The sequence below is a fragment of the Podarcis cretensis genome, assembly GCF_951804945.1.
Source record: "Podarcis cretensis genome assembly, chromosome: 5".
NCBI classification, from domain to species: domain Eukaryota; kingdom Metazoa; phylum Chordata; class Lepidosauria; order Squamata; family Lacertidae; genus Podarcis; species Podarcis cretensis.
The window spans coordinates 97,413,594-97,430,023 of NC_137174.1; the positions used below are offsets into that span (position 1 = coordinate 97,413,594).

At 49.5% G+C, this 16,430-nt stretch overlaps 1 protein-coding gene across 5 annotated transcripts in view; it reads right to left on the reverse strand.

Annotated features, from left to right (window-relative positions):
• The window catches only part of PRSS56 (serine protease 56), a 34,992-nt gene extending 22,531 nt beyond the window's left edge, over positions 1-12,461 (reverse strand). For 2 of the 5 annotated variants that reach the window (XM_079977812.1, XM_079977815.1), the window contains exons 1-3: positions 11,371-12,453; positions 6,635-6,796; positions 5,465-5,665 (exon numbers count right to left, since the gene is read on the reverse strand). In XM_079977812.1, coding sequence (XP_079833938.1) covers positions 5,465-5,665; positions 6,635-6,796; positions 11,371-11,470 — 463 coding nt within the window. In that variant the 5' untranslated portion in view covers positions 11,471-12,453. Of the gene's footprint in view, positions 1-5,464; positions 5,666-6,634; positions 6,797-11,370 lie in introns of all 5 variants that reach the window. The other 3 variants (XR_013839368.1, XM_079977814.1, XM_079977813.1) reach the window with 3 other exon arrangements.
• Positions 12,462-16,430: the final 3,969 nt, after the last annotated feature.

Here is a 16,430-nt window from a genome sequence, read left to right on the forward strand (position 1 = left end):
TACTGAGGGGAACAGAAGCAGTGATCTGTGGGCCTGACAATAATAATAATAATAATAATAATAATAATAATAATAATAATAATTTATTATTTATATCCCGCCCATCTGGCTGGGCCTTCCCAGCCACTCTGGGCGGCTTCCATAAAAACCAAAAATACAGTAAAATCACACGTTAAAAACTTCCCTGAACAGGGCTGTCTTAAGATGTCTTCTGAATGTCAGGTAGTTGTTTATCGCTTTGACATCTGCTGGAAGGGCGTTCCACAGGGTGGGCGCCACTACCGAGAAGGCCCTCTGCCTGGTTCCCTGTAGCTTTGCTTCTCGCAATGAGGGAACCGCCAGAAGGCCCTCAGCGCTGGACCTCAGCGTCCGGGCAGAATGATGGGGGTGGAGACGCTCCTTCAGGTATACTGGACTGAGGCCGTTTAGGGCTTTAAAGGTCAGCACCAACACTTTGAATTGTGCTCGGAAACATACTGGGAGCCAATGTAGGTCTTTCAAGACCGGTGTTATATGGTCTCGGCGGCCGCTCCCAGTCACCAGTCTAGCTGCCGCATTCTGGATTAGTTGTAGTTTCCGAATCACCTTCAAAGGTAGCCCCACGTAGAGTGCATTGCAGTAGTCCAAGCGGGAGATAACCAGAGCATGCACCACTCTGGGGAGACAGTCCGCAGGCAGATAGGGTCTCAGCCTACATACCAGATGGAGCTGGTAAACAGCTGCCCTGGACACAGATTTGACCTGTGCCTCCATGGACAGCTGTGAGTCCAAAATGACTCCCAGGCTGCGCACCTGGTCCTTCAGGGGCACAGTTACCCCATTCAGGACCAGGGAATCCTCCACACCTGCCCGCCTCCTGTCCCCCAGAAACAGTACTTCTGTCTTGTCAGGATTCAACCTCAATCCATTAGCCGCCATCCATCCTCCAACCGCCTCCAGACACTCACACAGGACCTTCACTGCCCTCACTGGTTCTGATTTAAAAGAGAGGTAGAGCTGGGTATCATCTGCATACTGATGAACACCCAGCCCAAACCTCCTGATGATCTCTCCCAGCGGCTGCATGTAGATGTTGAAAAGCATGGGGGAGAGGACAGAACCCTGAGGCACCCCACAAATGAGAGCCCAGGGGTCTGAACACTCATCCCCCACCACCACTTTCTGAACACGGCCCAGGAGGAAGGAGCGGAACCACTGTAGGACAGTGCCCCCAGCTCCCAGCCCCTCAAGACGGTCCAGAAGGATGTTATGGTCGATGGTATCAAACGCCGCTGAGAGATCCAGCAGAACTAGGAAACAGCTCTCACCTTTGTCCCTAGCCCGCCGGAGATCATCAACCAGTGCGACCAAGGCAGTTTCAGTCCCATGATGAGGCCTGATGTCTCGGGAAGTGTACTGTCTCCCCGGGGCTAAGATCCAAGATGTAACTGAACGACTGCAAGGAATCATCAAACCCACTGAAAAATACCCCTTCCTCTTGGTTCATGTGGGAACCAATGACACTGCAAGCAATAGCCTCCAGAAGATCAAAAGAGACTATGAGGCTCTGGGCAAGAAATTGAAGCAATTAAATGCACAAACTGTCATCTCATCTGTCCTCCCAGTTGAACGACGTGGCCCAGGGAGAGAGGGGAAAATAGTGGAAGTGAACAGCTGGCTTCGCAAATGGTGTAAACAGGAACGGTTTGGATTCTTAGATCACGGACTGCACTTTCTTGAAGATGAACTTCTGGCAAGCAATGGGCTGCACCTCACAACAGTTGGGAGGAATGTTTTTGCCAAAAATCTCAGAAACCTCATCAGGAGGGCTTTAAACTGACTAATGTGGGGGAGGGAGACAGTGCTCCTGAAGGTAGGAGTCTATCAATTGATGAAGATGATCATCCAAATGTCATAGACCAAATGGAGCAAACAGCACGCAGACCTAGTGGTGGGAGGAAAAAATCCTTAAATAAGAGACACGGGGGAATGATTAATGGACTTCAATGTCTGTACACTAATGCGCAAAGCATGGGAAATAAACAAGATGAGCTTGAGCTCTTGGTACAGCAAACTAAATATGACATAATAGGCATCACTGAAACCTGGTGGGATAAGTCCCATGATTGGAATGTAATAATGGAGGGATACAATCTATTTCAGAGAAACAGACCAGACAAGAAAGGAGGAGTGGCGGCGTTATATGTCAGGGATGTGTATACCTGTGAAGAGATCCAGGATTTAGAACCTCAAAGCCAAAGTGAGAGCATTTGGGTCAAAATTAAGGGAGAGAAGAATAACAGTGACCTCATTGTGGGAGTTTACTATAGATCCCCAAGCCAAACGGAGGACATAGATGATGCCTTCCTGGAACAGATGGCCAACCATGCAAAAGGAAGGGAGATAGTAGTAATGGGGGACTTCAATTACCCGGATATTTGTTGGATGTCAAACTCAGCCAAGAGCATAAGGTCAAACAGATTCCTCACTGGCCTTGCAGACAACTTCGTTGTCCAGAAAGTGGGAGAAGCAACAAGAGGAACAGCCATTTTAGATCTGGTCCTAACCAATGTTGATGACCTGGTTAGTGGGGTAGAAGTAGAAGGATCATTAGGCGCGAGTGATCATGCTCTTCTGAAGTTTACTATACAGCGGAAAGGAGCAGCCAAGCATACTAGGACTCAATTTCTTGACTTTAAGAAAGCCGACTTCATAAAACTTAGGGAAGTGCTGGGTGAGATCCCATGGACAGTAATACTAAAAGGAAAGGGAGTTCATGATGGCTGGGAGTTTGTTAAGAGGGAGATAGTAAAAGCACAACTTCAGGCAATACCAATGAGACGGAAACATGGAAGGTGCCTAAAGAAGCCAGGGTGGCTATCTAAAGAACTTTTAACTGAGTTAAGATTAAAAAAGGATGTATACACAAAATGGAAAAGGGGGGAAACCACCAAAGAGGAATTCAAACAAATAGCCAGCACGTGTAGACACAAGGTCAGAAAAGCTAAAGCACAGAATGAACTCAGGCTTGCTAGAGAGGTTAAAAGCAACAAAAAAGGCTTTTATGGGTATGTTCGTAGCAAAAGGAAGAACAAAGAAACCGTGGGGTCACTCAGAGGAGAAGATGGTGAAATGCAAACAGGGGACACAGAAAGGGCTGAACTCCTCAATGCCTTCTTTGCCTCAGTCTTCTCCGATAAAGAAAACAATGCCCGACCTGAAGAATTTGGAGCGAATGATTCAGCAGAGGAAACACAGCCCAGAATAACTAAGGAGATAGTACAAGAATACTTGGCTAGTTTAGATGTATTCAAGTCTCCAGGGCCAGATGAACTGCAGCCAAGAGTATTAAAAGAACTGGCAGATGTGATCTCAGAACCACTGGCAATCATCTTTGAGAATTCCTGGAGAACAGGCGAAGTCCCGGCAGACTGGAGGAGGGCAAATGTTGTCCCTATTTTCAAAAAGGGGGAAAGAGAGGACCCAAATAATTACCGCCCAGTCAGTCTGACATCAATACCAGGGAAGATTCTGGAGCAGATCATTAAGCAAACGATCTGTGAGCACCTAGAAAGGAATGCTGTGATCACCAATAGTCAGCATGGATTTCTGAAAAATAAGTCATGTCAGACTAACCTGATCTCGTTTTTTGACAGAATTACAAGCCTGGTAGATGAAGGGAACGCAGTGGATGTAGCCTACCTTGATTTCAGCAAGGCATTTGACAAGGTGCCCCATGATATTCTTGTAAAGAAGCTGGTAAAATGTGGTCTTGACTATGCTACCACTCAGTGGATTTGTAACTGGCTGACTGACCGAACCCAAAGTGTGCTCATCAATGGTTCCTCTTCATCCTGGAGAAGAGTGACTAGTGGGGTGCCACAGGGTTCTGTCTTGGGCCCGGTCTTATTCAACATCTTTATCAACGACTTGGATGATGGACTCAAGGGCATCCTGATCAAATTTGCAGATGCCACCAAACTGGGAGGGGTGGCTAACACCCCAGAGGACAGGATCACACTTCAAAACGACCTTGACAGATTAGAGAACTAGGCCAAAACAAACAAGATGAATTTTAACAGGGAGAAATGTAAAGTATTGCACTTGGGCAAAAAAAATGAGAGGCACAAATACAAGATGGGTGACACCTGGCTTGAGAGCAGTACATGTGAAAAGGATCTAGGAGTCTTGGTTGACCATAAACTTGACATGAGCCAACAGTGTGAGGCGGCAGCTAAAAAAGCCAATGCAATTCTGGGCTGCATCAATAGGAGTATAGCATCTAGATCAAGGGAAGTAATAGTGCCACTGTATTCTGCTCTGGTCAGACCTCACCTGGAGTACTGTGTCCAGTTCTGGGCACCACAGTTCAAGAAGGACACTGACAAACTGGAACGTGTCCAGAGGAGGGCAACCAAAATGGTCAAAGGCCTGGAAACGATGCCTTATGAGGAACGGCTAAGGGAGCTGGGCATGTTTAGCCTGGAGAAGAGGAGGTTAAGGGGTGATATGATAGCCATGTTCAAATATATAAAAGGATGTCACATAGAGGAGGGAGAAAGGTTGTTTTCTGCTGCTCCAGAGAAGCGGACACGGAGCAATGGATCCAAACTACAAGAAAGAAGATTCCACCTAAACATTAGGAAGAACTTCCTGACAGTAAGAGCTGTTCGACAGTGGAATTTGCCGCCAAGGAGTGTGGTGGAGTCTCCTTCTTTGGAGGTCTTTAAGCAGAGGCTTGACAACCATATGTCAGGAGTGCTCTAATGGTGTTTCCTGCTTGGCAGGGGGTTGGACTCGATGGCCCTTGTGGTCTCTTATGATTCTATGATTCTATGAATTACACGTACAGATGAAAGTTTCAAAACAATTCCTGCAACTTGCATAGAAATGCACCTGATCTTGTTGCACTGGGAGCAAGCGACCCACGTGTGGCTGCTTAGTCTGCTGCCGAGGTGCTCACTGTGGATGTCAAGGCCCCTATACTGTAGGTCTCCTTTAAACCAAATTCAGGCCTTCAAACAGAGACCTGTTCTCCAGCAGCCCTTCAGGTAGGGGGCTGGTTCTCTTGGAAGCCGGAGACTCAAATGACAATTAGGAAACCCGACTGGGAAACCAAGGGCTTCTCTTCCACCAGGGCTCTAAAGAGCGCAATAGGTTGTGCAGGGCACGCCAGACATCCCCCAACCTGGTGCCCCTAAATGCTTGGGACTACAATTCCCATCGGTCCCGGCCGGCACGGATGGGAGTTGTAGTCCAAAACCTCTGGAGGGCATCCATTGCTGGCTGGGGCTGGTTGGGGTTGTGGTCCAAAGCATTGGGAGGGCAGGAGAGTGGGGGAGGTTGCACTGGGTGGTGGTCCCTGATCCACCATCACCAGCCACAGTGAAGCCTCTATCACACAGCGCTAGGTGCAGAGCAAGGCCAGAGAAGCATAAGAAGCACCCCCCCCCCCGCTTTGGCCTCCCACTGGCATGTCACTCACGGCATTCCTGCAGGCGGAGCTGGCAATGGCTGACCATGAGGCGTATGCAGCTGTCGGGGGACATTTCCTGGCCTGAGCAGAGGCGTCGGTATGGAGCACACGCTTTGCTGAGGGCCCAGTTCTGGGCAGGCTGCTCTGGGATGGCCTGGGCTTGCAGGACGGCTTCACAGCTGGGCAGGGAGCCCAGGGGCAACTCCGAGGCTGCGGAGAGAGGAAGACCTAGAAGCCCACTCCCAGGTCACCCCAAGGTCCTTTGGATGCTCTGAGCGAACCAAAATCTCCTCTCCCACCCCACGCGTCTTATTGGATGTCGAACAGCACCAACGAATGATCAAAAGGTGGCTTGGGGGCTTGCTTTTTCATTTGAAATATCTGCCGCTTCTCTATTTGTTTGTTTGTTTGTTTGTTTGTTTGTTGCATTCATGCATTCACCTTATTCTTCCAAGGGTATCAAAGTGGCATGTAAATGGTCCTCCTCCTCCGCATTTCACCCTCACAATAACCCTGTGAGGTAGTTTAGGCTGGGAGATGGTGACTGACGGTGATCAGTGAGCTTCATGGCTGTGTGGGTTCCCTGCTCCTGAAAAGCAAGTGTGGGAATTTGAACCCGGGTCTCCCAGGTCATATTCCAATGCTTGCTTTTCAGGAGCAGGGAACCTTTTTCCACATGAGGGCCACATTCCCACTCTGGGCAGCCTAAGGAGAGGGCATGGCTTAGGGAGCATTCCAAGGGCCAGATACAGAGTCCTGGAGAGTCACATTGGCCCCCGAGGCCTGAGTTTCCCTATCCCTCCGTTGCTTCCTCCCCTTTCTGGTGCTCATGCCCCTGCACAGCTTTTGGAAACAACAAGGCTCTCTGGATGAAGGGTCAGGAGGCGCTGAGAGATCTCAGGCTGATTTTCAGTAGATGGGGCTAAGGCCTGCCTAGCCCAGCAGCCGAGTTAGGTGGCTGAAATTAAGGAAGCTGGCCAAGGCAGGCGCAGACTTTTGTGCAACAGGGCTGTGAGCTCAGTGCATGCTCAGAGGCACCCTGGTTTTCCTCCTGCTATTCTGCCTATAATTCTTTTGCACCTGGCTCTGTGGTTCATAGATGTTGGGGTTCTAGTAAAAGTCATGTGGGGACCCAGCAATGCCTCCCCCCCAAGAGGCTGGAACAGGGGAAACACTTACGGACACATTCCCTGGTCCGATTGCCACAGTTCCCAAAGAGGCAGAGCACGCACTCCTCACATTCCTGCAGGCGTCGCGCATGCTCCAACAGCGCCCCTTCCAGGGACAGCAGGGCACTCTTCATGGCAGCTTCCAGCACCAGCGTCCCACGGTTGGACAGAGCTGCAAAGACATAGAGAGGCTAATGTTAAGCAGGGGAAAGGGGGTGTTTTTTGGCGAGGGGGAGGGATCAGCAGTGGAAGCGGGTGCTTACTCCTTCCCCTGCCAGCCGCTTCTCCCCTGCAAATGTCCACCACAGCCATTTCAGAGACTGGGAGGCAGCCCGCTGCAAAGAAAAAACATCTTACGGGAGTGCATTTATAGAAGAGAAGGAGTAAGTGTGGGAAGGATGAAGCTCCACTACTCCAGCCTGCTCATCACCCACTGCAAATGGGTGCAAATGCACCCTCTCGCTCACAGGAACCGGCAGGCTCTTCTTTAGGGAACGCAACCTTTTTTGTGGCAAGGTTGCCAACTTCTCTGCCAGGGTTTGCAGCTGTGTCTTTACAAGCAGCTCGATGAGCAGGGATGAGTGACAGAGATGAGTAGGGGGCACTTGGCAGGGAGTGGAGGAGACCCACACTTTTACCACCTGCGAACATCAAGCTGCAGCTTAAAGGCACGGCCACAGAGTCGGTGGGGAAACTGGCAGCCCTACTTTGCGGAACTGGTAAGATTGGAATTCAAAAAAGTACTCAGAGTCTTTCCAGATCGTGGAGGGTCCAAACGGAAAAAAGAACGTGCAGGTGTTATGAACTGGCACAAGTAAAGAGAAACAGGTTGGGGCCTGCTGTCTCTGCCTCCACAACTTCTGAAAAAGCTGGTGTAAGTACAATAGTCCACAAAGTAGTCTCTATCTGTGCAATTGAGGTCTCTGTTTTACTAACCTGTGCACATGCAAGCTATTTCAGAAGCTGCAAAGCAGGGGAGCAAATCAGGCACAATCCCACTCTACACAGGCTCATGTGTGTAGTCCTTTTGTCACCATTAAAAACACTCTGGCTGTTATCATTGAGAACATAAGAAGAACCTTGCTGGGACAGGCCAATGGCCCACCTAGGCCAGCATCCTGTTCTCAAAGTGGCCAGCCAGATGCCTGTGGGAATCCCTCGAGCAGGATTAGAGCGCAAGAGCAACTGTCCCCTCCTGAGGTTTCCAGCAACTGGGATTCAGAAGCATTGCTGCCTCCGATTGTGGAGGCAGATCACAGCTCTATGAATTTGTCTAACCCTCTTCTGAAGCCATATATGTTGGTGGCCATCACTGCCTCTTGTGGGAGTGAGTTCCATAGTTTAACTATGTGCTAAACTGTAAATATTTTAATTATTTAATGGGATATATATACTGCTTAATCATCCCTAAGTGGTTTATATAAAATATCAAAAGTTTTGTTAAAAAAAATACTGGGTGTTCAAAATAAGTTATTTAGAATGTATCAAAACGTAAGCAAAATCAGCAGTTATTAGAAATATATGTATGCATAATCAAATGAAAATACGTGTCTGGGAAGGCTTCCCTAAACACTAAAAACACTACCATGAAGGTGCCTAATATCAATGGGCAGGGAGTTCCACTGTGAAGGACCGATTCCTTGCAAGTGCAAAACAAACATCGATGTGGCACTGGCAAAAGTATATATGGATGTTGCATAGGAGTAAGAATGGTCAACGGTTTAAAAAAACAGAGCAAACTGGCCCTGGCAATACCTTGGAGCGAAAACGACAGGCGTTGGGAAAGTGGCAGTTAGAGCAGTCAGTTGTTGGATGGGCATACCAATGGCTCCAGCCAACTTCCCCGTTGGCCTGGCTGAATTCAATTTTTCTTATTCCCCACCCCCACCCCCAAGTTGGCTTGATCTCTGTTACAAAGGCGAAGGATTTCCCAGAAGTGTTTGGCTGAGGGCATCTGGTATCAAATAATCCCAGCGCCCTCTGCCAAACTGTGTCTACATTCACTTTGCAGTGACGATCGCAGAACCGAGAGCGAGGTGCATGCCAGCATACATACATGGAACAGATGAAGATGGAGAAAGTCAAACTAGAACTAAAGGCACCAGGTGGCTGGGCCATAGTTCGGGGGGCGGGGGTGGATGAGCACCTATTCTCCATGCAGAAGGTCCTAGGTTCAATCCCTAGCAGCTGGGGGGGGGGAGTCTTGTATGAAACCAGGGAGAGCCGCTGCCAGTCAGTGCAAGAAATACTGAGCTAAATGGGTCATTGGTCTGACTCAGTAGAAGGCAGCTTCCCATGCTCTAGAAGTGTGTAGGCACATGGATCTACCATGCATAGAAGAGGACTGAAAACATGGAGAGAGAAAGACGGAGACATAGGAAGATGCCATATAAAGTCAGGACATTAGTCCAGCTCTGTACTGACTGGCAGCAGCTGTTCCGGGCAGACATCTCTCTCCCTGCCCAACTGGAGATGCCAGGGATTGAGCAATGCCCTGCTGCTGATCTTTCTCCAATGGGAGAGAGGCCATGAGTGCAGACAGGATAGGAGCACATGAAGCCGCCTCATTCGGAGTCAGACCAATGATTCATCTGGCACAACGCTGTCCCCACTGACTGTCTGCAACTCTCCAGGACTTTGGGCAAGGGCATTCCCCAGAATTGTACAGTTGGAAGGGACCCCGAGGGTCATCTAGTCCAACCCCCTGCAATGCAGAAATCTCAGCCAAAGCATTCCTGACAGTTGGCCATCCAACCTCTGCTTCAAAACACCCAAGAAAAGAGAATCCACCACTTTCCGAGAGAGTCTGTCCCAATGTAAACAGCTCTTACTGTCAGAAAGTCCCCCCCCCCCGATGTTTAGTCAGAATCTCCTTTCTTATAACTTGAAGCCATGGGTTCGAGTCCTACCTTGTGGAGCAGGAGAAAACAAGCTTGCTCCCTCCTCCATGTGAAACCCCTTAAGATATTTGAATATTGCTGTCATATCTCCTCTCAGTCTCCTCTTTCCCAGGTTACCTGACGATGCTGGGACTGAACCCGGGACCTTCTGCATGCAAACAAGGCTACAGTATGCCAGAAGTGTCCGTTCTCCTTTCGCTCCCTGCTTTTACTAGCCTGGTACAGTGGTGCCCCGCAAGACGAATGCCTCACAAGACAGAAAACTCACTAGACGAAAGAGTTTTCCGTTTTGGAGGTGCTTCGCAAAACGAATTTCCTATGGGCTTGCTTCGCAAGACGAAAATGTCTTGCGAGTTCCTGCGGGTTTTTTTCCTTTCCCCCCCTTTTTCTAAGCCGCTAAGCCTCTTATCTGCTTATCCGATAAGCCGATAAGCCGCTAAAAGCCGCTAATAGCGCTAATCCGCTAAGCCGTCAATGGGCTTGCTTTGCAAGACGAAAAAACCGCTAGACGAAGAGACTCACGGAACGGATTCTTTTCGTCTTGCGAGGCACCACTGTATCAAGCCAGAGAGCTAGTGGCTTAAAGACCCAGTGTTGGGGCAGGGAGTCCCAGGTTCAAATCCCCCCTCGGTCTGCTAGGGACTCCCTAAGGCAGCCTTGGGCAAGCCATTATGCATTCAAGCCCAGCCTTCCTCTCCCCATTTGCGAACATGGGGTGGGTGGGAGAGTCTGCTTTACAAGTCTGTCATCCAGATTATGGAAACAGCCAACGTGAAGCACTCTATAGCAGTCTATGAAATACGGCCACAGCTCAGTGGTAGATCCACCTGTTTGGCATGCAGAAGGTCCCGGGTTAAAAGAACCCGGAAGAAGAAGTTACCGGCCTTATTGCATCTCTGTATCGAGAATGAACAGCACCTGTTGATTTTTTACCTGCAGTAAAAGGTAAAGGTAAAGGGACCCCTGACTGTTAGGTCCAGTCGTGACTGACTCTGGGGTTGCGGCACTCATCTTGCTTTATTGGCCGAGGGAGCCGGTGTACAGCTTCCGGGTCATGTGGCTGGCATGACTAAGAACCAGAGCAGCGCAAGGAAACACCGTTTACCTTCCCCCCGGAGCGGTACCTATTTATCTACTTGCACTTTGATGTGCTTTCGAACTGCTAGGTGGGCAGGAGCAGGGACCGAACAACGGGAGCTCACCCTGTCGCAGGGATTCGAACCGCCAACCTTCTGATCGGCAAGTCCTAGGCTCTGTGGTTTAACCCACAGTGCCACCTGCATCCCTTTCACCTGCAGTACCTCTATTAACCCCCCCCCCCCGAGAAGTCATAGGGGATGTGGGGTAGCAACAGTGTCCAGTTCAACAGCGAAGCAGCTGCTCTGCATGCAGAAGGCTCCAGGTTCAAATCTCTGAAACAACCAGTTAAAAGAGCCTGGAGTTGGAAAACAGGCTGTGGCTGAGCCCTATGGTGTCTACAGGAACAAGGGAAGCTACCTGCCCTGCACTGAATCACATCACTGGCCCACCTGGCTCTGTGTTGCTTCCACTGACCGGCAACAGCTCTCCAGGGTTTTTAGATGGGGGCGAGGACACCCCAAAACCTATTTGGGGACTACAGCAGCCAAAGCTGCTACCCTGAAACCTCTGCTCCTGAAACCTCTGGCACGCTAACCACTGCGCGACACTGCCTGCCCAAGCAGGGCGTGTCATAAAAAGCAGGTGCTGACTGAGCCATTAAAATAAAGCTACATACAGTATTGACATGGCTATATCGATATTTAGAAATAAAAAATGAGATGACTAAATCCAGGTCGTCCCTCTCCCAGGCGGACGCTGCTCTTACCTCGCAAGGCGCCGGGGGGCATCGGGCAGAGCTCCTTGCCCAGGGGGGCGGCCAGGGCCCGATCCACCACCACCAGCAGCAGCAGCACCAGGGGACCCATCGCCTCCGGGGCGGCGTGGGGTGCGAAGGAGGGAAGAGAAGAAGGAGAGGGAGAAGGAGCCTCCCTTTCCCCTCGGGGCGAGCGGAGCGGCTGCCGCCGAGGCCGCCCTTGCGCGCCTATATGCGGTGCCCTCGGGGGTGGGGGGACCCGCACAGACGACGCTCATGGTTTTTTTTTGGGGGGGGGGAGCACACCGAAAGAATAAATGATAATAAATAAATAAACGCGAGAGAATTCATTCATTAGGGCCGGCAGCGGTGCCAGGCGAGGGTCCTGCCATTGGGGCGGGGAGAAGGGGAGGCGCAGGAGGGCCAGCGCGGCGGCTTCATTAGGGGAGCCCGGCCGGGCCCTGGTTCAGCCCCGCTGCGCGCCGCCGAGGAGGAGGAGGAGGAGGCGGAGGCCGCGCTGAATAGGCCCTTTGTGAGCCCGGGCGGGGGCCGGCGGCCATCAAAAGGCTCCCCGCTTAATGATCAGAGGCGGCCCGCCTCGCTTGATCATGCTCGCGCTTTTGTCCTCGGCCGACGAGCGCCGTGGCCTCGGCTGAGGGGAGAGGAGAGGCCGGGCCTCCCCTCGCTCGCTCCCCTCGGCAAAGGCCAGGCCTGGGAGGGGGGGGGGAGATAAACGAAGCAAGGCCTCGTTCCCTCACACGAACACACACACGTGTCAAGTGCCTAGCGTGAACCTGCACACAGGATACACGCGCAGGCCTTCCTTAGTAGGGCCGTGGCGCTTTGGCCGCCGCCGTTACGCGACGACGGGCGGCCGCCTCAAAGGCAAGGCCCGGGGCTGAGGCGCCAAGGCCGCTTGTGTGGTTCTGTGTTAGGGCACGTGCCTCTATTTATTTATTTATTTATTGCGCCTATATGCCGCCTTTAGCTAAAAAAGGAGCTCCAGGAGAGTCTTTTCACCCGTTTCTCCCTCCTCACACGACAACCCTGTGAGGTGGGTTCGACAAAGAGGCGTGACTGGGCCAATGGCAGTACTGTAGTGTATACACAAAGCATCAAATGTGGTGACAGTAATAATAATGCAACAAAACAACACCACCATAAAGTGGCTTATAAGTATAAAACCAAATTTACTAGAATAATAGCTAGAATAGAGATAACAGAGGGGTGGCTAACACCCCAGAGGACAGGATCACACTTCAAAACGATCCTTGACAGATTTGAGAACTGGGCCCAAACAAACAAGATGAATTTTAACAGGGAGAAATGTAAAGTATTGCACTTGGGCAAAAAAAATGAGAGGCACAAATACAAGATGGGTGACACCTGGCTTGAGAGCAGTACATGTGAAAAGGATCTAGGAGTCTTGGTTGACCACAAACTGGACATGAGCCAACAGTGTGACGCGGCAGCTAAAAAAGCCAATGCAATTCTGGGCTGCATCAATAGGAGTATAGCATCTAGATCAAGGGAAGTAATAGTGCCACTGTATTCTGCTCTGGTCAGACCTCACCTGGAGTACTGTGTCCAGTTCTGGGCACCACAGTTCAAGAAGGACACTGACAAACTGGAACGGGTCCAGAGGAGGGCAACCAAAATGGTCAAAGGCCTGGAAACGATGCCTTATGAGGAACGGCTAAGGGAGCTGGGCATGTTTAGCCTGGAGAAGAGGAGGTTAAGGGGTGATATGATAGCCATGTTCAAATAGATAAAAGGATGTCACATAGAGGAGGGAGAAAGGTTGTTTTCTGCTGCTCCAGAGAAGCGGACACGGAGCAATGGTTCCAAACTACAAGAAAGAAGATTCCACCTAAACATTAGGAAGAACTTCCTGACAGTAAGAGCTGTTCGACAGTGGAATTTGCTGCCAAGGAGTGTGGTGGAGTCTCCTTCTTTGGAGGTCTTTAAGCAGAGGCTTGACAACCATATGTCAGGAGTGCTCTGATGGTGTTTCCTGCTTGGCAGGGGGTTGGACTCAATGGCCCTTGTGGTCTCTTCCAACTCTATGATTCTATGATTCTAAGACTTGTAACCATTCAAGCAACAAACATACTAAGGTGCCATGTGCAAAACAAAGCCTGGAGATACTGTAAACATGGAGTGGATAAATGTACAACTGTATCTTAACAAGTTATATGTGCAATCAACGTTATACAGACTGGATAAATGAACCGTTCAACAAGTAGTGTAAGTCCAATCATGGAACAGCAACCCCATGCCGCCACAATGGCAAGGGTAGCACACTGGAGAATATGAAAAAGTTTTTCAAAGCTGTTTTTCAAAGATTGAACTAGATGAGATGTTATTCAATGGGTCTTGAGTTGGAAACACAAAGCTGTATGCATGGACCGGTTCTCCAGATATATTACAGGTTTCGCTACACGCTTCATCAGTCCGAAAAGCCAGTCATACAAAACGGTTTGCTCAGGATAAAGAAAGTATGCACAGGCACAGCCAAAGGCAGGACTTGGGTCCTCTTGCTCGACATGGCGCCCTGAGAGAGAGAGAGAGAGAGAGAGAGAGAGAGAGAGACGACCTTGGGTGATCCTGAATGGATATCCTCACTTACGGATCTTCTCCAAAAAAGAAGAATTCGGGAACTGTAATTTCCCCCTCTCAGGGTTATCGTTTGTAGAACCCTCAACAAACAATGGTTCCTGGGATGCTTCTGGAGAAGCCATGCGCTTCAAATGTGCATTGGGTATTCTCTAAGTTTGTAGTGTGGATCTGCTCTCGGAATAAAGCAACATGGCTTGATCTGGAGGGCCGTTTCAAAGATTTTGGTACGCGCACTCAGAGCTCAAAATGAGGCAATGAGTCCCACTTTTCACGGGATTGCTGCCACCATTACGTGTTAGGGCGGCGAGCTCAGTCAGGCCCAAGTTGAGGAGAGAGGGAGTGTGAACGGTGCTTGGGCCAAACTCGTTTGCGGCTTTGTATCTTGGTGTATTGTTCATACTATACATTCAAAGCATATGTAATGCACACTTGCACAGATTTCACCCCCCCCCCCAAAAAAAAGAATCCTGGGAATTGTAGTTTTCCCCTCACAGGAGGTACCATTTCTAGAGCCCTTAACATCAACTACAGTTCGCCAGGGTCTCTGGGAGAAGTTACACGCTTTGAATGCACATTGAATATACTTTTAAGTGTACAGTGTGAACCTGCCCTTAGAATAAAGCCACGTGGCGTGTTGTTTCTTATATTTCATATATTTTTATACATGCACATGGTGCTCAGAATGAAGCATTATGCTCCCCATTCCCATTTCTTTTCAGGATCTAAATCAACCTGCTTGCCCTCCAGGTGTTTCGGACTACAACTCCCATCAGTTCCGTCTGGTGCAGATGGGAACTGCAGTCAAAAACATCTGGAGTGTACCAGGTTGGCAAAGGCTGAGCTAAAGCAAGCACTTCTTTTGGTTTGAGGATCCTGGTCTAATTTGAAGTGAAATCACCCTGCTTTCGAATCCTCCTCATAAACATCTCTGAGCATCTTTCAGGGATTTTTGTTGCTTTGAAGCGTGCAGTTGGACACAAAATGTGCATTGGAAAACAATTTTGTTCAGTTGGAAAGATGATAATGCACAGTTGGAAGAATGGGAGGCAGGGAAAAACTAGACATGTTAGGCTTTTGTGTTTATTAAGCACTTAAATCTCAGGCAGCGTCAGGGACAGTATACATGTAAATGTTATTAGGATAGAATGTGCTCCGTTTCCATATGTAAACTGCCAAAACCTTTTTTAAGCACCTTCTTTTGGGTCAGAACCTCCTCTACTTCCCCTTCCCCTTTGGGCAGGTAACGTGCATCCTTGGTCCAGGTTCGATCTCCAGTGGCAACTCCAGGTCAGGTTGAGAGAGATCCTAGCCTGAAATCCTGGAGAACCTCTGCCAGTCCGTGTAGACAGTCCTGAGCTAGGTGGACCAAAGATCTGCCTCTGTATTCTATATTCTGTAATAGATAAGAGCTGCTCACTTGAAACCACCGCTGATACAGGGTGTGAACAAAGAGCAAAGCACACCTTGTGTCCCTTTGACCTTTTTTAGAGTGGGGTGTCCAATACGAAATTTGTGCAGCTGAAAGGCTAAGTGAACATTTGGACATGTATGTGCATTGCACAGCTGTTGCTAACAATCTGCATCTTCCCCACGTTTCTCTTGCAGCATCTAGTAAAAGAAACGAGCATAGGGATGCCATAGGCTTCAGCATTTCCTTATCCTTCCTCTGTTGTATTGACCAGTGTATGCAGGACAAGGGGAAATACCAGTTGTGGTGAGGTCACAAGATTGCTCATTTCTTTTATTAGGCATTAGCAAGATGACACATGAGGTTAAGACGTCAAAAAGCAATGGTCGCGAGTACCAGGTAAGTCACCTTTGTATCTCCACTGAACTCAGTGAGATTAATAGGTTGGTTCTAAGTGATGCCATCATCTCCAGTAATTCCAGCTAAGGTTCCAGCACAAAGCAAAGTAGCTGCTGTGTTGTAGGATATCTTCAGGAGAAGAAAAGGCTGAGGAGTAAGCCCTATACAAATCCGGAGTAGAGTCCCTAAGACAGTGAAATGGCGCCTTGTACACCTCCTTCTGGCAACTCCTGCAGCCGAGCTAGTGCCAAATGCCTTGCTCTGCATTCCTTTGGACCACATCAGCGAAGCCGAGAGGGTTTTTTTGTTATCTGGGCAGCCCAGGACATTCATACACACTGCCCAGGGTTGTGCCCGGAGAGGCCACCTTTGCACTGCTAACACAACAAAAACAACATGGGGAGGCAGCAGTTATGAGTTACTGGTCACTGCAGCCACAGCAGGCGCTGTGATTCCCCAGAGGTTTGGTTTTACCCCCGGAGGCATACTCCATTGTCTCTCGAGACAGACGGATGCTAACAAGATATCAGAAAAAAATAACACATTAGCTCAGTGGTAGGGCATCCCACATAAACTCTTCAGCATCCCTGAGTAGAACTATGAGTGACTCCCTGCCTGAAACCCTGGAGAGCTGCTGCCAGCCATT